This window comes from Anolis carolinensis, chromosome 2 (genome assembly GCF_035594765.1).
Source record: "Anolis carolinensis isolate JA03-04 chromosome 2, rAnoCar3.1.pri, whole genome shotgun sequence".
Classification (NCBI taxonomy): Eukaryota; Metazoa; Chordata; class Lepidosauria; order Squamata; family Dactyloidae; genus Anolis; species Anolis carolinensis.
The window spans coordinates 247,252,362-247,276,224 of NC_085842.1; the positions used below are offsets into that span (position 1 = coordinate 247,252,362).

At 39.3% G+C, this 23,863-nt stretch overlaps 1 protein-coding gene across 3 annotated transcripts; it reads left to right on the forward strand.

The window, feature by feature from the left end:
- The first annotated feature begins 418 nt into the window (after positions 1–418).
- On the forward strand, positions 419–23,422 carry gcnt1 (glucosaminyl (N-acetyl) transferase 1). Of its 3 annotated transcripts, none has more exons than XM_003216475.4 (2): positions 419–558; positions 20,899–23,422. In XM_003216475.4, exon 2 carries the CDS (start codon positions 20,975–20,977, stop codon positions 22,283–22,285), a length of 1,311 nt encoding a protein of 436 aa, XP_003216523.1. In that variant the 5' UTR covers positions 419–558; positions 20,899–20,974; the 3' UTR covers positions 22,286–23,422. The 3 variants fall into 3 exon arrangements, with proteins under 3 accessions (XP_003216523.1, XP_008101485.1, XP_062828075.1); XM_008103278.3 differs by lacking the exon at positions 419–558 and adding an exon at positions 593–732; XM_062972005.1 differs by lacking the exon at positions 419–558 and adding an exon at positions 5,023–5,091.
- Positions 23,423–23,863: the final 441 nt, after the last annotated feature.

Below are 23,863 nucleotides of genomic sequence, written 5' to 3' on the forward strand. Positions count from 1 at the left end.
AACAAAGGATTACCCCAGCTAGGCTTTGAAGTTGCAAGGCTTTTCTATGCTAATCAAGGTGATTAATTGCAACATTCACACTTGCCTCATGCTGACAAAAGTCCTTTCTCCCACCCTGGACATTCCACATGTATATAAACCCCACTTGCCCAGTTTCCAACAGACCTCACAACCTCTGAGGATGCCTGCCATAGATGTAGGGGAAACATCAGGAGAGAATGCTTCTGAAAAAGAAGCAATTAGGAAATGACACATGGAACCCAGGAACAAAAGAACTGTGTTGTAATCTGGATTGTGGATGGGGCCTTACTCTCCCCCTCCTCTTCCCACCCTCCCTTCTCCTCCCTTCTTTCCTCTCCCTCCCCCTCTCTTCCTTTCCCCTTTCCTTCCTTCCTTCCTTCTCTCCTGCCTTGCTCCCTTCAAAAGAGAAGCTCTGAGCCTGGGATGAAGAGGGAGGAGAGGCGGAGGAAAGAAGGAGGGGCCAGCCGGGCCTCCCTCCTCTCCTTCTCCTTCTTCTCCTTCTTCTCCTCCTCCTCCTCTCCGCAGGGCTTGCTGCAGGTAAGGTCCTTTCCTCCTTGGCTGGCATCCTCTCTCCTTCCCTCCTGTTCTTCTTGACAAGGAGGGAGACTCCACCAAGGGCTTGCGAGTTGTCGGCAGCCAGGATGAACTCCGCTCTTTCTTTCCTTTTTGTTAAACCCGCTTTATCGGTGGGGTCGGGACGCGCCTTAAGTGGTGGGTTTACTTTGCTCTTGGAGTTTGCCAGTTGTTGGGGTTTTTTTTTAATGTCTTCGCTTGTAGCACTCAACAGGCTTTCCGAAGCGTGGAACGAATGCAGTTCCAGCCCACTTTCCCTGCCATGGTCAGGGCTGTGGAGTTGTAATTTGGTGAGGCAACGGCACTCCTTAGCAGTTGTGGCTCAACACCTTGCCACGAGTCTATAGCGTCCAGCCATGGCGGTCCAAGGAATTGCATTCCTTTCTGCAGTGTAAATGCGCCCCTGAAATGGGCAGGTTTCGCTTTGTTTGGTTACAAGCCTCCTTCCAAGCCTCAGCGTCCCCCGCGTTGGTTGTTGCCACAGATGCATCTTCATTGTGTTATGTATTCTCTTCCTCTTCTGGCCTGAGAACACATTTCCCAGCCTTTGCCTCACCTCCAGCCAGAGCGAGTTTTCAACCTGGCTTTTTTGTTTTTTCGCCCTCAAAGGATGACGCTCTCCCTTTTAAAGAAGGATTCCCTCACCTCGCCTGATCCTGAGACCTGTGTTTCTATGGGATGAGGAAGCTGGGTCCCCCTTCCACACAGCTGTATAAAATCCACATTGAACTTGATTGCATGGCAATGTGGGCTCGGATAACCCAGTTCAAAGCAGATATTGTGGTTTCTTTTATCGTACTCAGTAAATGGGTTCCTGACTAAAGCCAAACCAACAGGATAAAAAAACAAACAAACCAATACAGTAGAGTCTCACTTATCCAACGTTCTGGATTATCCAACGCATTTTTGTAGTCAATGTTTTCAATACATCGTGATATTTTGGTGCTGAATTCATAAATACAGTAATTACTAAATAGCATTATTGTGTATTGAACTACTTTTTCTGTCAAATTTGTTGTATAACATGTTTTGGTGCTTAATTTGTAAAATCATAACCTAATTTAATGTTTAATAGGCTTTTCCTTAATCTCTCATTATCCAACATATTCGCTTATCCAACGTTCTGCTGACCCGTTTACATTGGATAAGTGAGACTCTACTGTATTTGCCCATGAACACAAAGATTTACAATGTCAATGATAAATCAACTGTTATATACAGTATAGATTGGTATTAAGTACAATACAATTGGAACAGAATTTACAGGTACAATGGCATTGCTCTGTACATCCAAATAATTTCTAACTTAAACAATGTGTGTTCTATGTGGGTTAAACCACTGAGTTGCTGAACTTGCTGACTGAAAGGTCAGTGGTTTGGCTCCAAGGAGCAGGGTGAGCTCCCACTGTTAGCCCCAGCTTCTGCAAACCTCACAGTTTGAAAACATGCAAATGTAAGTAGATCAATAGGTACCACTTCTGCAGGAAGGTAACGGCACTCCATGCAGTCATGCCAGTCATATGACATTGTAGGTGTCTATGGACAACGCCGGTTCTTTGGGTTAGAAATAGAGTGAGCACCAGCCCCCTGAGTTGGATACAACTAAACTTAATGTCAAGAGAAAACCTTTACCTTTACCTGTGGCTGTGTAGAAGACAGAATTTAAAGAAAAATTAAGTTGAGAGTAACTTTTCTTTAGGCACATTTATACTGTCAAAGTAATGCAGTTTGACACCACTTTAACTGCCATGGCTCAGTGCCAGGCCTGTAGCCAGGATTTTGATTGGGGAGGGGGGCTGGGATTTTTGTTGTTGGGGGGGGGTTTGGGATTTTTGATTGGGGGGGGCTGAGTCTGAGTGAGAGAGGATCTGAGTGAGAGAGTATTATTTAACAGTTTAAATAATACCAGTAAGGCCTTCTCCAGTAAGGACCACCAGTAATACCAGTAAGGACCACCCTGAGAATTTCGGGGGGGGGGGACTTAAGCCCCTCAAGCGCCCCCCCCCCATATGCCTGCTCAATGCTATAGAGTTCTGGGAGTTGTTTGATGAGGCACCAGAGCTCTTTGGCAGAGAAAGCTAAAGACCTTCTAGAACTACAACTCCCAGGATTCCATAGCATTGAGCCATGGCAGTGAAAGTGATGCCATATGTGGCATTTCTACTGTGTAGATGCACCCTCTGAAGTACTCTTTATCTGAGGCCCTTCCACACAGACCTATATCTCAGAATATCAAGGCAGAAAGTCCCACAATATCTGCTGTGAATTGGGTTATCTGAGTCCACACTGCCATATACCCCAGTTCAGAGCAGAAAATGTGTGATTTTTTTCAGCTGTGTGGAAAGGGCCCTGTTTATCTGGTGGAGCAGATAAGCAGATAACCCTTGATCCTATAGGTGTTTTGGACTTCAAGTCCCAGAATTCCTAGCAGTTGGCCAATATGGTTGCATCTTCTGTGAATTTAAGTTCTAAACCCCAGAGGATCAATATTTGGAAAGCATTGTTTTAGGGCCCTTCCACACAGCCTTCTATCCCAGAATATTAAGGCAGAAAATCCCACAATATCTGCTTTGAACTGAGTTATCTGAGTCCACACTGCCATATATTCCAGTTTAAAGCAGAAAATGTAGGATTTTATTCAGCTGTGAGGAAGGAACTTCAGATGTAAATACAACCAGTTGACTTTGTGGAACCCTTTCAAGAGAAACAGATGTTATTTGGCATCAGTTCAAAAGGGGCTTCATCAGCATTGGGAAATGTTATCCCCACTTAGCAGGTATAGGTATGGCTGTGTTCATCTGAGGAGCAGGGGGAGAAATTGTGCCTCTTGACAGAAATTTTAAAATCAAAGAACTCAGACTGTTAAAATTACAGTAAAGTTTACCAAAAGTGTAGGACTCACAGTTACCATCACTATTTACAAACAATGTTAGGACAATAACAAGCTAGTTAACCCTTTTAGTGCAAGAATATCTGGGAAGGAAACTTCTTGGTCAGTTGTAAAATCTATGGTGGGGGCAAGATGGGATTTTTGGTGGTTGTTTTGTGTGTGTGATTACAGCAACTGAAAGGTCACCAAATAGCGTAGAAGCTTTCAGATTTCTTAACACAGATTATGAAACTTTTCTTTTGGCCATTCACAAATGCCACCTTGTAGGTTTAACCTTCCATTTGCCAAGAAAATACACAAATAAATATGATGAGTTACACTTCCCAGGGGCTAAATGACAGTGATCCCAGGAATGCTTCATTAGATAAAAACATGCCGGCTGACATCATCCTTATCTTTGAGAAAGAATGCCTAAAGGCAAAGAGGCTGCACATGTTTTGGAGAAAAAGGGAAGCACCAGAGTGGGGAAAAGGTCCCATCCTATGTTGATATGGTTTTGCATGGAGGACGGATTCATAATAGAATCCTAGAATTGAAAGAGATTACAAGGGCCCTGCGGTCCAACCCCCTATTATGCAGGATCACACAATCAAAACACTCCTGACAGATGGTCATCCAGCCTCAGCTTAGAATCCTGCAGAGACAGAGATTCTTGGTGCAGTTGAGCACAAGATCGCAAAACATAGCAATAAGCCAAAAAGAACTACAGTGTTTGCATCTTCCACGTGTATTATCATTGGATGAGGAGAGGAAGAACAGTTGCATTCCATATTGAGCTTGGAAAGTTTCTATCCAGCAGAATGAAGATAATGACTTGGGTGAAGTGTTCCATAAGTGAACTGAGATAGGATGATATTCTGTGCCCGTTTATGTCAATCTACTCTCTTCTCTCTGACACATGGCTTCAGCCTGTTTGTTGTTAAAGCTTTTCTTTGTAAATCTGAGCTTGGATAGATTGCTGTTTTTGGATTACCACTTAAAAGAATTCTCAAGTAATTCAGGACCCTACATACTTATGTATAAATCTAGGAGTTTTAGTAAAAAAAAAATAACCCCCCAAAACTTGGGTCAAATTATCCATGGATCAATGTGAGTACTATAGTATTTTAACTTTTATCGACAAAGAAACAATCTTTTTCTCTGAGTAAAGCAGTGAAAGGAAAGAGCTTAGTCCATTCTGGGTGAACCTAAAAGATGCACTGATCGTTTCTACCTCTGTCCTGTGGTATTTTAAAGGGAGACTTTAAAAACAGAACTGACTGTGTTGGAGCACATATTTGTGGCTAACTATGCCTTTACAAGTGGTCCATCCCCACCACCGGCTGTGTATGTTGCCAATATGTCTGGAAGGCAACGCATATTGCTCACTTGCTGTGTACCATTGACACATTTGCTTATGATATTGCAATGAATGAGGGAGGAAATGATTAGAATCTGACTGTGTGCTAAAAGGTTTTTATTTGCATAGATTGCATCCTTGTTCTTTCCTCTTTCTTTTTCCTCTCCCCATCACCACACATATTTCTGTGGGTTTTTACCTAGATGTGAGCTCCAGGGGATTTACTTCCAAGATGATGTGTATGGAACTCCAGCCAAGCTTATTTTAAGTAGGTAAATTGTTTTACTGGATAATTTAAAGCAGGGTATCTGAAATTGTGTCAATGATATTAGAGTAGAGTCTCACTTATCCAACATAACCAGGCCGGCAGAACGTTGGATAAGCGAATATGTTGGATAATAAGGAGGGCTTAAGGAAAAGCCTATTAAACATCAAATTAGGTTATCATTTTACAAATTAAGCACCAAAACATCATGTTATACAACAAATTTGACAGAAAAAGTAGTTCAATACACAGTAATGCTATGTAGTAATTACTGTATTTACAAATTTAGCACCAAAACATCATGTTATACAACAAATTTGACAGAAAAAGTAGTTCAATACACAGTAATGCTATGTAGTAATTACTGTATTTACAAATTTAGCACCAAAATATCACAATGTATTGAAAACATTGACTACAAAAATGCATTGGATAATCCAGAACATTGGATAAGTGAGTGTTGGATAAGTGAGATTCTACTGTATTAGCATACATAATATCTAAACTAGTGGATGCCCCAGAGCAGAGCTTGGAAAAATAACTTAGTGGATTACAACTCCCCAGCTAACAGTGCCATTATCCACACAGGTTGGAGAGATGTGGTTGGCGACCAAGACCTTGTTCAGTTTGTTAGTTCTCAAGCAGCAGCCAATCTTTAACGTTCTTTTGAATAGTACTTTCAAATAAATACTGGAGTAGCTTTGGTGATTTGAGCATTCTCCCATGGTGGTCCAAATCTTGGTCTTTCTCGCAATTTACATCCCTTTCTTGTTTTGCATACAGACTGGAATATTTATACTTATACTATAAGTATTCATACTTATAGTGTAAGAAGCCATTGCTATCAGATGGTTGTTAATGTCAACAAGAGTGTTACTGTTTGTGTTGCTTCAACACTCCCTTTTAAACTATTGCTCTAAAAACCATTCAGATCTGGAAGCTCTAATATACTGATTTGCCTATCATTTTTTCTACACCTGATCAGGTGGGACGCATTCTACAAAAGCTTATGTCAAATGAAATTTATTCATCATTAAAGTGTCATAGTTCTATTAGCCCCGAAACATTTTTGTAATTTTTCTATCATTTCTCTCTAATGTCATTTCCATAATAATAATAATAATAATAATAATAATAATAATAATAATAATAATAATAATAATGTTATTTATATCCCACCCCCTCTCCAAAAGGACTCAGGGTGGCTTAGAACAAAATTAAATCATAACACATATATAAAAAAAGCAAAAAAAGGGACATAATATATAACCAACATTTATAAGCAGGTTAAATGGAGCCCCCAATGGCATTGTGGACTAAAGCCTCGTGACTTGAAGGTTGGGTTGCTAACCTGAAAGCTGCCAGGTTCGAATCCCACCCGGGGAATAGTGCGGATGAGCTCCTTCTATCAGCTCCAGCTCCATGCGGGAACATGAGAGAAGCCTCCCACAAGGATGGTAAAAACATCAAAACATCCAGGCGTCCCCTGGGCAACGTCCTTGCAGACGGCCAATTCTCTCACTCCAGAAGCAACTCCGGTTGCTCCTGACACAAAAAAAGCAGGTTAAATTAACATAACAATATCACAATAAATGCACAGTGTAAAAATTTGTACTGAGTTTAAAAACATACTGCACCCTGGAAGCAGACCTAGTTAAAAACCCATAGGTATTTGATAGAGCTAAAAGATCACCATCATATTAATCATCCATTTTCAAAAGCCTGCTTCCACATCCAGGTTTTTAGTTCTTTTCTAAAAGTAGCTAGAGAGGGAACCTGTATGGTTTCTTTAGGGAGAGCATTCCAAAGCCAGGGGGTCACCACCGAGAAGGCCCTTTCCCTAGTTCCCACCAACCATGCTTGTTAGGGTGGTGGGACCGTGAGAAGCCCCCCCCCCCAAGAGGATCTGAAGGCCTGAATACATTTGTATGTATGTGCCGATTTGTAGCACTTCATGTATCTGGCAGTGTAGAAACTAGTTTTCTAACCTACTCTGTAATTTATATTTCAATCTTTTGAGATGCTTCAAAACACTTAGTGAGGTAGACATTTGGCTATCAGCAAGGTACGTCTGTTTAAAACCTAACCTTTCAAGAAAATTTTTAAAGTTGATTCTATTCTGAACAATAAAGGTGCATCTACACTTTGGAATTAATGCAGTTTGTCACCACTTTAACTGCTATGACTCGACACTGTAGAATCATGGAAGTTGTAGTTTGGTGAGGTACTAGCACTCCTTGGTAGAGAAGGGTAAAGAACTTGTAGAAGTACAGCTCCCATGACTCCATAGCAGTTAAAAGTGGTGTCAGTTTGTATTCTATATAGTGTAGATGCCCCCCAAGTCATCGTAACCTCTATATTTTATTACTATTGTAAACAGCACTGGTCCAACTATCAGACTGTTTGTAAGCCAGGGAATCTCAATCTTTTGCTATTATTTACAGCCACTTTTAATTTACTGTAAATTGGAAAAGGTGATCAGACCAATGTATGTTCTTCTTGAGGCTGAAGGAAGAGGGAGCTTACTGTTACCTTCTCTGAATAAGCCTTTCACTATATAAATAGGGTACACTCAACAGCATCACTTACTGAAAGTGAATTCAGACCAATTGAGTAATTTAATTTGAGTGCATATAGTTACAAAACATCTAAGATTGCATATGCAAATCCCTGCTTGTGCAACAGTTTTGGTATAGGAGAGAGAAGGCATAGGTCTTGCTAACAGAAGTTGTTAATAACAGCAGTGAGAGGCTGCTATTTGGGTTTGAACAGCCCAAATCAGGGAAACAGGACTAAGTTCTTTATATATTCTAAGAGGAGTTTCATAAAGCTGAAGGTGCCCCAACTAAATGCTTGTATTTAATTTGTACTCCAGCCTCTTCATTCAAGGTTGTTGTGTACTTCATGTCCTCAACCTGTGAAACAGGTACTGTCTGCTACTCCAGCGGATTAGACAAATAGCTAACACAAAGACTGCAATACTATACCTCACAATTTATCTGTAGGTGCAATTACGCTGATAATGACATTTGACATCTGTGCACTGAACTATAGCTGAATGAGGAAACTTTTCTTTTTCTATAAGATTGCCTTATTTTTGCTTGTTTTTTTTCTTGGGAGAAGATTAAACATGACCTCAAAATGTACACAAAAGTCTTTAAAATGAAGATACTTAAAATGGTAACTTATATTTTATAATAGTTTAGTTAATTATATCCTTCCTAGGATTTCTGGCATTAAGTGAGAACTTAACCCAGGATTATAACATTTCTCATTGTTCTAAGAACTCTTATTTCTTGACAATAGTGAAGATTTATAAAAGATTGGGTACATTATTATCATGTATTTAATACCACCATGTCTTAAAAAGCTGAACACATCTGATCTTACTTAGAAAACATGCCCAAAGTCAAAGTCCTTCTACAGTTAGAGATGTGTTTAGTACTTTGAAGGGACACCATCTTCCATTTTGTAAAAGGGCACAATGTTAACAGTATGAGTGAACTGGCTTCTTTGCTTCCACTTTTCCCTTCTGCCTTTTAAATCTGGGTTGGTATCAAGTTACAAGTAAATTTACTGAATCACCATGGCTTCAACAGATGATGACCTACCATTCAACAATTTATGTAGTGAGTCTACTCTATTTGGGGCTAACAGTAATATTTATACCATGCTATTGGAATAAATATTATTGGAGCCTCCGGTGGCGTAGTGGATTAAAGCCTCATGACTTGAAGGTTGGGTTGCTGACCTGAAGGCTGCCAGGTTCGAATCCCACCCGGGGAGAGCGTGGATGAGCTCCCTCTATCAGCTCCAGCTCCATGCGGGGACATGAGAGAAGTGTTATGAAATAATGAGCAAACTTTTGAACTCTTTAGAATTTTTATCAGGCCAGCTAGTACAAAAACTGAGGTAAGAAAACAAAAATCTATAAAAATAGACATCAGGCAGTGACATCTATATATTAAACCTTATCCTAAAGCAGAAGTTGTGTACTGAATGAATTAGTCTCAGCTAGGTGCTGAGACTAATATAACAAATCATACTTAATATTCTGCTAGTTGTGTGCACAAAATTATTTTTTTAATTAACTATATCTGTGTAGTGGCTATCTATGAATACCAAAACCATGATACAAAATTATTTTGCATCATCATAAGGTAACTTTCATTTAAATTGATCTAGTTATCTATTTGTTTGAAATAGAACAACAAATTAACTTTCTGGAGGAATGTGATTATAGTTTTGTTTTCTTTGTCTGTTTAGCAGAATAGACAAACCATACAGTTCCTTATCATATATTTCTATGACTAACTAGCTATATTTTCAGACTTTCCGATGACAAGTCTTTGAGTTCAGAAATAGACAGGAAGTTTGGTTTGTCAAGCAGCCCCTTCTTGTGACCATTGCACCGGTTTCAAGAAACCTGCATGTTAAAATAGCTTCTGTAGTTACCAGTTCATTTCCAGACACAATTCAAAGTGCTGGCTATGACTTTCAAGTCCTATCTGAACCATCTAAAAAACAATATATTCTTATTTGAGCCTAAGCAGTATAGTGGTTTGGATGTTGGACTGTGACTCAGTGTTTGATTCCTCGCTCAACCATGGAAACCCCCTGGATGACCTTGGTTGAATCACATACTCTCAGGCCCAGAAAAACTTTTTGATAGGTCCACCTTAGGGTTGTCATAACTTGTAAACAAGTTGAAAGCATACAGTAATAGCAAACATCTCAAGATCAATGAGGGAGGACTTTTTGATGATCCATCCCATTGCCATATAGTGAGGACACATTAGATGGTCTTTTTGGTGGCTACTCCTGGGTTTTGTTATTATCTCTCATGGCAGACAAGGCTGACCTGTTCACTGTTCTCCTTTCAATAGCAGTTGAGCCCTTTTTATTTAACAGATGCTTGGAGATTAACTGGGTGTTCAGAAGAGGTTTTTTTTTTAATGGAGTGCGTATATTGAATTTATTTAAATCGGTGGTTCCCAACCTTTTTTTGACCAGGGACCACTTTGACCAGGGATCACTCTCCAATATTAGTATCAAAAGGGTTTCAAATTGGTTTTTGGTCAACTTTAGATTCAGTTTGGTTATTTGGGGTGCTGATTCAGAAAATTGCATTGGATAGACCACATCAGCTCTAGTTTCTGATACAGAACATACGCCATCCAGTAGTCACCATCTGCTCACCCACAGAAAACCATATTTAATAATATCGATCTGATTTCCCCCACATGTCTCACAGACCGTATTTTAGGTCTCGCAGCCCACTGGTGGGGTATGGCGCACAGGTTGGGAACCACTGATTTAAATGATTCTATGCATTAAATTATAGATGCTTTTAATTATATCTGTTTTTAAACTTTATTATAACTCCTTTTGGGTCATCTGTTGGGAGAATGATGAGATACAAGATAGATAGGTAGACAGCTGTGACTTGGTGACACAGTACAGCAAATGTTATCAATGCTCTCTGCACAATTTAATCTTAGCTATCATTACAGCAGATACACTCAAAACAGTTGACTGTATTAAAGAGTACACCTCTGGGTCTAGATCAACCCCCTCCTCCCCTACTTGCCCCCATTAATGAAATCTCCCTTTCTGCTCCAATTTTGCATGACATCCCTCTTGTGAGCCACCTAGGCTCCAGCAAATTTCAAGGAAGGCATGATGACTGATAGTTTGAGCAGGCAGCCCAGGGTTTTCCTGGCAGCATGCCTGCTTTTCTAAGTTGTTTTGAAAAGGATATCTGTTTAATGGGGAGAGGAGGGGTTGGTGGCCTTTAAACAGGGGGTGTGGGTTACCCATTTGGAATCTCTGCTGTTCCAAACAGGTCTTCTCAATAAGGTTATAGGTAACAGATTTCAAGGTTTACCAAGAACAATAGGCCCTGTTGTGTGTAGACACAAAAGCCTTCTCTGTTTGGGGCAGCTTTTGGCTGGTTTGCCCTTTCTGCTGAAATTCCCCCCTCTTCCTTTTTAATTTGTAAGAAGCAATTATCCTGCCATCACAGGATGGCAAAGGCAAGCTTAGGTTTCTTTAATAAAGTGGTGTCAGTGGAAGTCTAGATTGTCATCTGAGGCTGGCTGAGCCACCGCCATCCCTTTCACAATGGGACTAGTGCGAGGGTGTCAAAGAGGCCCCACAGGCAAGAAAGGAGTTTGCACAGTGATGTCCCTTAATGGATTATTCCCACAGGGAAAGCTATTTGAAGGCAAACATTGGGGGGAAATCACAATGAAAGGGCTGTATCGGTCATTGTACAACATAATGTATGACTACTTTCATGTCACAACCAACGTTTCGCAATGAGCAAGGCACCATTTTTGAAACACTCCCTTTTCAATATGCTGTCTGTATTGTTTCCCATTTTTATGGGATATCTGTGCTCAAGAAAGAATATGGCATAGATCTTGCAGTGTTCATGTACCCTCCTAATTTGTACGATCTCTCCTCTCATGTAAGCACAATGTTTGCAAGCATTACACAGATTTTCTCACATTGTAATCTCATTTGTTTGATGCTTTGAATTGTGTTCTTTGGAACAATAGTAGAGTATTTTGCAGAAATTGTTCTCATTTACATGATCCAAACAGAACCCAGGTAAAATCTAAATGAATACTCAGTCATTTTATGTTTGCTGTGGTGGTCAGCATTCTTTTGAAATTTTCTTGCAGTCTCTCTGCCTCAAGTGGAAGAAACCTTAATGCCGATCACTTTATATAGTTATTTTGCGGGCTTAGAATTACAAACATCTTACATGCAAGTAATCACCAGCTTAAAAGAATGTTGTAATTATCTTCTATTCATGCCAGAGTTTGAAGGGGGGGGGGGCACATAATGTCTACCATGGTGTTAATAGCCTCTTGTCTAATCCAGTTAGAAAGCTATGAAAACATTAAACTTACTTAGACTACATGATTTCTTAAATCTAAAGAGCTCTAACTTGGAGTCTATGCAGCTACTATGGTGCCATACCAGTTTTAACACTGGATTGTACCAGCAGAACTTTGGAAAGTTATACAGGCGGTCCGTTACGAACAAGATATGTTCTGTAGGTTTGCTCTTAAGTTGAATTTGTATATAAATCAGAACAGTTACATTTTAAAGTGAACTCCACCAAAAAAATTTGGTATATCTTTTAGCTTTGGATAGCATAGGGAGGCCCCCCTGGTGGCGCAGCGGATTAAATCGCTGAGCTGCTGAACTTGCTGACCAAAAGGTTGGTGGTTTGAATCCAAGGAGCAGGATGAGCTCCCGCTGTTAGCCCCAGCTTCTGCCAACCTAGCAGTTCAAAAACATGCAAATGTCAGTAGATCAATAGGTACCGCTCCGGCAGGAAGGTAACAGTGCTCCATGCAGTCATGCCGGCCACATGACCTTGGAAGTGTCTTTGGACAATGCCGGCTCTTCGGCTTAGAAATGGAGATAAGCACCGACCCCCAGAGTCGGACACGACTAGACTTAATGTCAGGGGAAAGCTTTACCTTAGCATAGGGAAGGGTGAACACATCTGTGGTGCCTGTTTTGCTGTCTGTGCCCCTGTTTGGAAGTTCAACTCACTTTCTGTCCCACTGATAACTGGATTTTGAAAAATTTGGCTTGTTGAAACAGGGATTGGTAGGAAACTTCAGTGGAGACACCTTTTCCCTATGATAACTCTTTTGATGTTTGGACTGTCTGTACTTTTGAACCATAGCAATTTCACAGTCTGTCAGTGTTCAAGTGTGTCTGTAGTATGTTATATATTGTTGTTTGCCTACAAGTTGTTTCCAATTCATGGCAAATCCTCCACTGGATTTTCTAGACAAGATTGGCTCAGAGGAAAGTTTGCCTTTGCCTTCTTCTAAGGCTGAGAAAGTGTGACATGCTCAATGTCACTAAGTGAGTTTCTGTGGCCAAGCAGGAATTCAAGTCCTAGTTCTCAAAGTTGTAATCCAGCACTTAAAGTCACTTCCCCACACTGACTCTAATATGTTTTATAGGCATGGCTCAAAAGCCGAATGTTCAAAGTTGTGCTGTGCATGCAAGAATCAAGAAAGTGACAGATAACCAAATGCATTTTCGAAGCTGGTTTTTCTATTTTTCCCCACAGTCAACAGAAATGAATTGGGGCCACATATGCAAAACCTTTCTCACTGGACTACTGTCCCCAGTAAATACAATTATGGTTCTCAGTGCAAGATAAAAAGAATGGAAGCAGACTGCAGTCAAGAACTCCAGAGGCCTCACTGAAGTGGAAAAACCCTGAATAGTTCTGCCTATATGCTTCCTTCCTTGACAAGAGGAAACTAAGAAAAAAGTAGCTGCCTAACAGGCATGTCTAATTGCCAGACACATCAGTGCTCATATATCAAGGCCCCGCTTCTCTTGTATGGCTATAGAAAGTTATTTTTTCTGTCTGAATGCAGTCCTCTGGATGTCATCTGTTGAGGAGACTGCATGTCAGCAATGACTAAAGTCAAAGCCAGAGGTGAGTGGAACAGACATAAGCGAATGGGAACATCCCTTTTCCCCTTCCCTTCCTGTTCATCAATTTCTCCTCCCTAAACTCCGGGTACAGCAGACTGGTAGGACAGACAGATATCTCTAGCCATAAGTCTGGACTTGCAGGAGGCTATTGCAGTTAGATACGTTCTGAGCTTACAGCTTTATTTTTTGCTATTAGTACCATGCTGTAATACTTCTGGTATGCAGTTGTTCTTCATTGTATTTAATAATATATTTTTCCTGCAAGTCACCTGTTGATGTGTGGCAACTTCATTAATTTCATGGGTTATTCTTAGCCAAGGGATAGTCAGAGGTGGTTTTGCCTGTTCCATCCTCTGAAATATAGCATACATACCTGGCATTCATTGGCAGTCTCCCAAGGCTAGCTAGGGCTGGTCCTGCTTCCAACATCAAATGGGTTTTGATACCTTGCATCATCTTAATATCCCTTGTTCAGATCTCAGTGCTCAGTGCTGAAACAATCTACTCTCAATAATCTATACAGGAATAAATATCCTGGCTAATCAAATTCTCTTCTCTCTGACTGCTCCTTATATAATGCTTTACATTTGTACTTGCTGATTTCAGTCACTATCTGCCAGCTCTCCAAACTGAAGTTTGTAGTATATCCTACAAAGAGTTAATATTTATGTGTTGTGTCATTAGAACATGCTCTGTCCCAATAATTGATGAAAGAAGTAACCAGCATTTACATCTCTGGAATGTTACTGCTGGTTATCTTTCCTACCTATCTTTCTATTACTAAGGCCTCTTGCATGCAGTCTGTTAGCTGGCTGCTCACTCATTTTATCTGTTTGTCTATTCTTTAAAAAAAATGTAATGTTGCTGCATCAAAAGTCCAGATAGATTACTCACATTTCCCTACCAGTGTTTTAACCATAATAGTTTCACCTATTTTCAGTAGTCATTTATCAAACTGGCAATTATTGTATTTTTCACGAGGTATACTCACAAAGCTGTTTGTCTGAGTGTTTCCAGGCTTAAAATTGAATGGGTACCTATCATCATTTCTTCTGTTTTTTTAAAAAGGCTTTCACCAGTTTTTTTTAGGTTCATAGTATGTTAACTGACAGTTTTAAGATTTACTCACTTTCTTCTTTCAAGATTTATGAGTAAATGCCACCAGAATGTAGAATTTTTTTTAAAAAGAAAATACAGGTTGAGCATCCCTTATTTGAAAATTCAACATACTCCAAAATTGCCCATATGATGATTTAGTGTGCACAAATTTTGTTCTGGTACACAAAATTATTAAAAAATAATGTATAAAGTGGGCTTAGGGCTATGTGTATATGAAATATAAATGAATTTCATTTTTAGATGTGGGTCAGTCCCATTTCCAAGATATTTCATTATGTAAAAGTAGATAAAGGTTTTCCCTTGACATTAAGTCTAGTCGTGTCCGACTCTGAGGGTTGATGCTCATCTCCATTTCTAAGCCGAAGAGCCAGTGTTATCCTTAGACACCTCCAAGGTCATGTGGTTGGCATGACTGCATGGAGTGTCGTTACCTTTCCACCAGAGTGGTACCTATTAATCTACTCACACTTCATGTTTTCGAACTGCTAGGTTGGCAGAAGCTGGGGCTAACATCAGGAACTCACCCCGTCCCATGGATTTGAACCACCGACCTTTTGATCAGCAAGTTCAGCAGCTCAGCAGTTTAATCCACTGTGCCACCGGAAGCTCCATTTCATTATGTACATATATATAAATAAAAGTATTCCAGATTCCCCCAGAATCCCACACATATCTGGTCTCAAGCATTTCTGATAAAAGATACTCAATTTGTAACTTCTTTCATAGGAACATTCTTCAAAGAAGATCATTCTTCCATCCTTGGCATGTGTCTGTGTTATGGAGTAGTTTATAGTGGTGCTCCTTATCTATAAAGAGTATAAGAAATTTGGTCTGTTAATTCTCATGTCTCTTTTCCATCTTTCCTTGAAATTTAGTAATAATTTCAAATTGTATGCAAGCTGATACCTCTGGGAACAGTCATACATTTCCTTTATCATTCATTCTGTTTGTTGCATTGTAAGGATAGTCTGGTTCAATTCCTGATATTTTCTTTTACCCTTTACCTTGGCTATCAGTTCTTCCCATTTCTCTTCCTATTTCCTCCTAGGGTATTCATTGAAATATTTATTTTTCCTGTCCAGAATATAATCTTGACGCATATAGTCTGCTTATTGTTCATACAATTTTTGTGTATCCCATTTTTATGCTCTTTCCATCCCAAGGTCACCATAGCTTGTGCTAGAGCTAACATATATCTTGTCATCTCAGCCCAATCTTTATTGCCATTTTTCCCTTCTGGTTTCATGGTTAAAAACTGTTCCTTGTTCAACCCTAATTTTTGCTCTAATAATTCCTCCATTCCTCCCTTTATTTTCCTAAAGAATTCTTGTACCTTGGCACAATCCCACCACATACGGATAAAAGATCCAATTTCCCTGCATTCATGCCAACAGAATTTAGACATCTTTTTCGTCATATGGGCTAATTGCTGGTGGTCCTATACCATTTCTTCAGTATTTTCCGCATGTTTAAGTTTTTTGATTGAATTTATCTACAGTTCTGTGTCTTTCTGATTACAGTTTATTTCCTCTTTCCATAATACTAATGGGGTTCAAATTGTATTATTTATCTATTAATTGGTTATATATGAATCCCATAATTCCTTTTTCTTTCTCAGTTTTCATTGTAATATTAATCCATATCTGTCTTGGGACCTTCGTTCTTCTTCTACTCAGTAATCCTTTGTGACAGTCCATGCCATAACAACCAATTGCTTAATCCACATTTGTTTCCTAATTCTTCCCAGTCCTTTGTTGTTGCATCCAAATTTATAAGATCCCCTATTTTTGTTATACCATTTTTATTTAAATTTATTATCACTTTTCCATATATCTGTTCTTTTTATTATCTAATATTCATATTGGAAGTCTGTCTATTTTCTTCAATGGGAATTTATTTTGCAGAAGACAGGGACTTGAACAGTTTCCTTCCTTGGATTTCTGGCACAGAATTGGACTGTAGCTTAGACAGTCAGTGGAGCCAGGCCAGTCTTTCCAGACCGGATACCCTTAAAATGTTTTGGACTTGATTAATAATTTGTTACACTTATACACATTACCATAGTTGAGGCTGAAGGGACTTACACTTCAAACTGGCTGGAGGGCCATAAGAAGGCCACAACCAGAACTTTCCACTGTAGAACTTCAAAACATAACTTTTCCAATCTCAGATAACCTGTGAACCCATAGCCTGATGTCTACCCTTTTGACCCTTTTCTAGTCAACATTTACTGATGTTGATACCTTTTATTCTTAAATCTATTTATTTTAATATTCCTTTTGTATCCATGGAGGATGTCCACACACATCCTGAAATGTAATTATGCTCACCTGAGAAGAGGCACTTCCAAGATACATGTTGATTTATCATTATTTCTTGTCTCTCACACTCTTTGTGTAGCATTTCAGTTTAATAATGAAATTAAAATGCTCCTTTAGATTCATGTTACTATTTTTCTTTCTTTCCGTAAGCTACCTTAGTTAATATAATATAAACTGACCAACACAAAACCTGTTTTGCCCAGACACTTAAACAGATTAAAGTAATGCCTTTTCAGAGGATAGGATCTACCTTAATTGGGCATAGGGCTAATCTGAAAAGAGCCTTCTAATCTATAGTAAGAACATTAAAATGGGTTAAGTAACCCATATTTAATTTGGTTAATTGATCCTATTATACAAGAGCAAAGAAGAACCTCTTTTCTGTGCAACTCCTGGTTTGTTTTTCTATAAAAGAAAAAAACAAAGGGCAATGGAATTAAATAAGGTGATGTCTTTATTTCGTACATGCAGCTATTTTAATTATCCTATGTGGTATGATATACGTCCTTGCTATCACAAAACTTTTTTTCAGTTTAAGTGGGACAACCTCTCAAAGGTGTGGCTTTTTATGTGATATAATGCAGGTGCCTAAGTTGCATTTTATTCTCTTAAGGTTGTACATCTTTTAAACACAGAAATGTATAAAATATATATTTTTTACTTTGAAGCAGGGAACTGTTGTAATCCTAAAGAGAAGTTAATTATTCTAATTATTATTCTTAGAGAGCTATTTTTCATCAAAACCCAAGTGAGCAGACATAAATTCCCTAGCCATCTCTTCACTTTGCCCATCAGGCATTTTCTGAAATGAATCCTAGACGAGAGATTCAATGTAATGTTCAAGGACCAACTTCCTTGCTCCACCTTCCTAAAAGAACCCAAAAGGCCATGGGCCAAAACATTTATTTAATCTAGCGTTATTTTCCTTCAGTAATTAACAAAAGGCCACTAGAAACAGGGCACAAGCTGCTACTAACTGTATCATTGATAGCAGGTTCAGGATGCCAGTGTCATCTTTCACACTGCTTTGATTCTGTAATGGTTGTATCCAAGGGAAGCCTGGAGTTTGTAGTTTAGGGAAGTGTAAAAGGTAAAGGTTTTCCCTTGACATTAAGTCTAGTCATGTCAGACTCTAGGGGGTGGTGCTCATCTCCATTTCTAAGCTGAAGAGCTCGTGTTGTCTGTAGACACCTCCAAGGTCATGTGGCCGGCATGACTGCATGGAGCGCTGTTACCTTCCCAACGAAGTGGTACCTATTGATCTACTCACTTTTGCATGTTTTCAAACTGCTAGGTTGGCAGAAACGGGCTAACAGCGGGAGCTCATCCCACACCCTGGCTTCGAATTACCAACCTTTTGGTCAGCCAGTTCAGCAGGTCATTGGTTTAACCCGCTGTACCACTGGGGGGGAGGGGGTACATACTAATTTCAGCGAAACTGCAACATACCAGTTGTGTAGTTTATATACAACACTGCCATGGCCTTAAAGTGGAATCAAAGCACATAATTGTATAGTATACAAGAGTAGCAGTGCATAGAGAAAGGATTAACCCATGAGACTCCACACTCTGTTTCTTTCTCTGCGCCCATGGATATTACCTTAGAACTGAAACAAGACACATCAAATGTATGCACATGGCATGGTGCTCATACTGCTTTTGTGTTCCAGTGCTACTCCTTTTCCATTAGTTGCATTCAGTGGCCCAGGTTGGCCCTAAAATTCACTTTTCCGTGGCCACCCAGGAACTATCTATCTATGATGTCCAATATTTCATTCATTCTGAGTTGCTATGACTGTTGAGATTTTGAGAGTTGTGTTTTAAACATGGCCTCACCAAACTGAAACAGTTGCATCACTCAACTCAGAACAGAAACATAGAAATTGTACTTTTCCTGCATGGCAGGAGGGTGGACTAGATGGCCCATGCGGTCTCTTCCAACTCTATGATTCTATGAAACAGATGTGAATTGGATGCATGTTTTTATTGGGTGATCTTTGACTTCATTTTTGGCTTTAACAGAAACATCAGTTCAGAGAAATCAGGCATCCACATTCACTTGAGGCTAGAGACACAAACCCCCTGCAAAAGTGAAAAACTGCAAATAAAGAATTTTTATTTTACCTGACAGCACACTTCTATAGGAATGTCTAGGTCCTCCAGCATGACTTTGTAGTCAGCTTCTGCTGGAGTTTTATCATGGAACTGCATTGGGGGACTCAGAAATTCCTGCAGAGGTGTTCTCTCAGGTAAATAATATTTCCACTTTTGGAAGATCACGTGTCTCCTAATCCCCATGAAAAAGAAGGGCCTACTGTATTCTAGATGCACAGTGAAAGTATCTTACCATATGCTAAGGAACTGATACAGTAGAGTCTCACTTATCCAAGGTTCACTTTTCCAAGGTTCTGTATTATCCAAGGCAGTCAGCCTTTTAGTAGTCATGGTTTTTGTAGTAAACGTTGCAATATTTTGGTGCTAAATTCGTAAATACAGTAATTACTACATAACATTACTGTGTATTGAACTGATTTTTTTTCTGTCAATTTCTCGTAAAACATGATGTTTTGGTGCTCAATTTGTAAAATCATAATGTAATTTTAAGTTTAATAGGCTTTTTTCTTAATCCCTCATTATCCAAGATTTTCGCTTATCCAATGTTCTGCCGGCCCGTTTATCTTGGATAAGTGAGACTCTACTGTAATATTATGAATGCCCTGTGCATGCTCTGTAGTCTTTTGCCACAACCTCTCTGTACTGCCCACATAATTATGTCTGTAAGTGGTAAGATTATTAGTTTCCCACTCAATGCGAATTAAATAAAAATCCTGAAACTAAGAGCTTGGAAAAAAGCTGGAAACATGTATTTAGGAATCTATAAGTTCAAAAACATGCAAATGTGAGCAGATCAATAGGTATCACTCCAGCAAGAAAGTAACAGTGCTCCATGCCGTCATGCCAGCCACATGACCTTGGAGATTTCTACGGACAACGTTAGCTCTTCTTCATCTTAGAAATGGAGATGAGCCCCACCCTCCAGTCTCAGACATGACTAGACTTAGTGTCAAGGGGAAACTTTTACCTTTACCGTTAAATTTAAAATCAATCAGAAAACAATCCCCCCCCCCCCCCCCCCCCGTTTCTTATTTTGTACAGACTTTTCTGGGAGCAATCTTTTAACTTAAATCACTGGTCATAGATAAATGCCAAGCATGCTGGATACATGTTTTCAATTACAAATTAAAGAAATCATGGCACCTGCACATTGTCTTGAAATAACAGTTTAAAAAACACCAGGCCAACTCTACAAAGATCTCATCATTTCCCTAAGAAATGTTCTGTAAAGAGTCCTTTACATTGAGTTAGACACAAGGACTTTGCTTCTGTGCCAGCTCACATTCATCACTGAGCTACTCACGGAAATCATCTGTTTGTCTGAGCAATATAACTTGTGTCAGCTGAGTGATTTTTCATTGTACCAGCTTTTGTAATGTGACATGGAAAAAAAGATAACAAAGACGGGATTTAATGCTACACCAACTAAGTTGGTTCAGGTCAGTTTTCTTTTTAGTCAAAACCTGAATGTGCATGGAGACAAGGCAGCTAAAAATAAATATTGGGAGTTGAGTGTGAAAAGGTAGCAAGCTGATCAATCCAAAGGCCAGAATGTAAAAAAAAATGTCTTATTTTGGCAATAGAACATCAAGAAGAAAATGGCACAGTCAAATGTCTATCACACCCAGTCCTGTAAGTCTGAGATAACAAGAACCTCATATGCAGAGTCAGAGATGGTGCTAGGACTTTGGTTGGAAGACATAAGATTCAAAGACATGATTCTTTAACTAACCTATAGTTTTGCTTTAACATGTTTTCTTTTAATTCCTAGGAATCATCTTCTGGGTAGTGAGAATAAAAGGCTTGGAAGGTAGAGCTTGATCATGTATACAACAAAAGCCTCCTAGATGCATGGGGATTTCCAAACACGCTCTGAAATGCTGAGAAGGAAACTTCGTCAGTGTCATATTCTACGTTTCAAGTTTCTCTTGGTGTTAATTTTTACCATTGGGACCTGGTCCCTTATCCGAACTCACCAGAAACCAAGCTATCTGCATCATGAACATCTGGAGCTGAGTGATGAAACCCCCGATTCTAATATAAACTGCTCCAAGATATTGGAGGGTGATCCAGAGGAAATTCAGAAAGTAAAACTAGAATTGTTAACTGTTTCATTTAGAAAGCGCCCAAAGCTAACTGCAAATGACTACATTAACAAGACAACAGATTGTGCCTCCTTTATTAAGAGACGGAAATATATTATGGAACCCCTGAGCAAAGAGGAAGCAGAATTTCCCATTGCTTATTCAATAGTAGTTCATCACAAAATTGACATGCTTGAAAGGCTTTTGCGAGCCATCTATGCACCTCAGAACTATTACTGCATTCATGTTGATAAGAAGTCTCCTGAATCTTTCCTGGCTGCAGTTAAAGGGATTGCTTCATGCTTTGGCAACATTTTTATTGCCAGCCAACTGGAAAGTGTTGTGTATGCCTCGTGGAGCAGAGTGCAAGCTGACCTCAACTGCATGAAAGACCTCTACAGGAGGGGTGCGAACTGGAAGTACCTGATCAACCTTTGTGGTATGGATTTCCCTATCAAGACTAACCAGGAAATAATAGAGAAGCTGAAGGCCCTCAAAGGTGAAAATAGTTTGGAAACTGAGAAAATGCCTTCAAACAAGGAGGTACGGTGGAAAAAGCATCATGAAGTTATTGATGGTAAGGTAAAGAATATGGGAATAGACAAGCAGCATCCGCCTCTCAATACACCCATTTTCTCTGGCAGTGCCTACTTTGTTGTTAGCAGGAGGTTTGTTGAATATGTATTGGAGAACACCAACATCCTTGCTTTTATAGAATGGGCTAAAGACACGTACAGTCCTGATGAATACTTGTGGGCTACTCTTCAGCGAATTCCTGAAGTTCCTGGAGCTGTCTCCGCCAGTAATAAATATGATGTCTCAGACATGAACGCTCTGGCCAGGTTTGTTAAGTGGCATTACTTTGAGGGGGATGTGTCAAAGGGTGCCCCGTATCCACCTTGCAGTGGGATACACATCCGCTCAGTGTGTGTCTTTGGAGTGGGAGACTTGAACTGGATGTTGCGAAAGCACCACTTCTTTGCCAACAAGTTTGACACTGACATCGACCCCTTTGCAATACAGTGCTTGGATGAGTACTTGCGAGACAAAGCTCTCTATCAACTCAGACACTGACAGGCAATATTCTTCATGGTACAAGCTGTCTTCTTTTGATAAGGATGTCAAAGAGATACTGAGTGCATTGTGTTTCTTCTTGCCTTTTTAAAAAACAGGTGTTGCAAGATTATGTTGTTCTGTGCATTTGGAGATCAGGTTTCCTCCAAAATGATCATCATAATATGCATTTTGTTACAAAGGGCATTCCGCTATGAGTGGTGGTTTCCACATCAGTGGGATGGGGAATCCTCTGGATCTGGACCACAAAGGAGTTAACAGAGGTACTATCCCCTATCTCGTTTGAAGTCAGAATAAAACCCAGAGGACTTGCTTTCCCAATCACATGGAAGTCCACTAGCCACCTCTGCTAAAGTTTTTTTTTAAGTTAAACACTTCTTAACCTCTCCATTTATTTTACTTTTTAAAAGATGATATTAGAGAGCCAGTCCTGGATCCTCATCTGTCATGGCCACTCAGGTTCTTTTTTCATAATTATGACTAAAGAGAAAGAAAGGGAAGGAATAGAATTGCCATGTTCTTGGGATAAAATTTCTTGGGAAAAAATTCTTGAGATGTCTAGCAGGAAGAGAGCAAGAGATGAAAATTGATTTGAGTAATTAGCCATAGTTACAAAATCTTAAGAGCATCCAGATGCTCTTTTTGCTGAGATGTCTCTCTGGCCAAATAACTAAATCATGAATTTTTCACAACAACTCAAGGTATTTTTGCAAATAGGCTCACCAGCTATCTGTGTAGATTTATGTTCAAAGGAAACCACAATTTTTAAGCGTTAATTTTAGGAATCAACTTTATCTTAAATCACATTATATTAGGTTTCCAGACTGGTGTGGCAGAAGTGTTCCAGCTAAACTTTTTCTCAGGGAAAATATCCACGTGCCTCATTCTGTTAAGTACTTTATTTTATGAAATATATCAGCTTTTGTATGTTGTTCAAGAACACTCCTTGGAATATTTACTATAACTGCTGAAGGGAAATTCTGACTTAGCAGTGTGAGATTTGACTTCCTGGGTACCTTTAAATATAAACTGGACAATTCCTTTTATTTGCAGGAGTTTGTAGTGCTAAACAGAAAATGGAAATTTGTAGTCATGTAACCCTATTTTCTTACATTAAACTAAAACTTTGGAATGGCAGTATGGCTCTGTGTTGAGATTTAAGTCACTACTGCTATGCCTTCCTGGATTCACACCACCACAGCATACATATATTGGTGCAAGAAAATAATAAGCAGCAAATTGCAGAAAATGAATTCATTTATGGTTCATAAACATCTTAGATACATAGCCTGAAGGTAATTTTATAACATAACTTTGTGCATGAAGCAAAGTTTGCATTAGTTGAAACATCAGGTGTCACTGTTTCATCCACTTATGGACCACTTTGGATTTCAGAATATTTTCGAATTCTGGAGGAAAGATGCTCCAACTGTTTAAAACTCAAATGTCAATATTACAATTTTAAAATAATTTCATATTGCTATTAATTGGCCAAAAAACTTTTTAATTTAGATCTGCTAGGCAAGAGATATACATTATGAATCTCTATTGTTCAAGTTTCCCAAAAGAAGTACTCTA

Excerpts from the sequence above, each read along its gene's own strand:
- gcnt1 (XM_003216475.4), top strand. The coding sequence starts at position 20,975 with ATGCATGGGGATTTCCAAACACGCTCTGAAATGCTGAGAAGGAAACTT.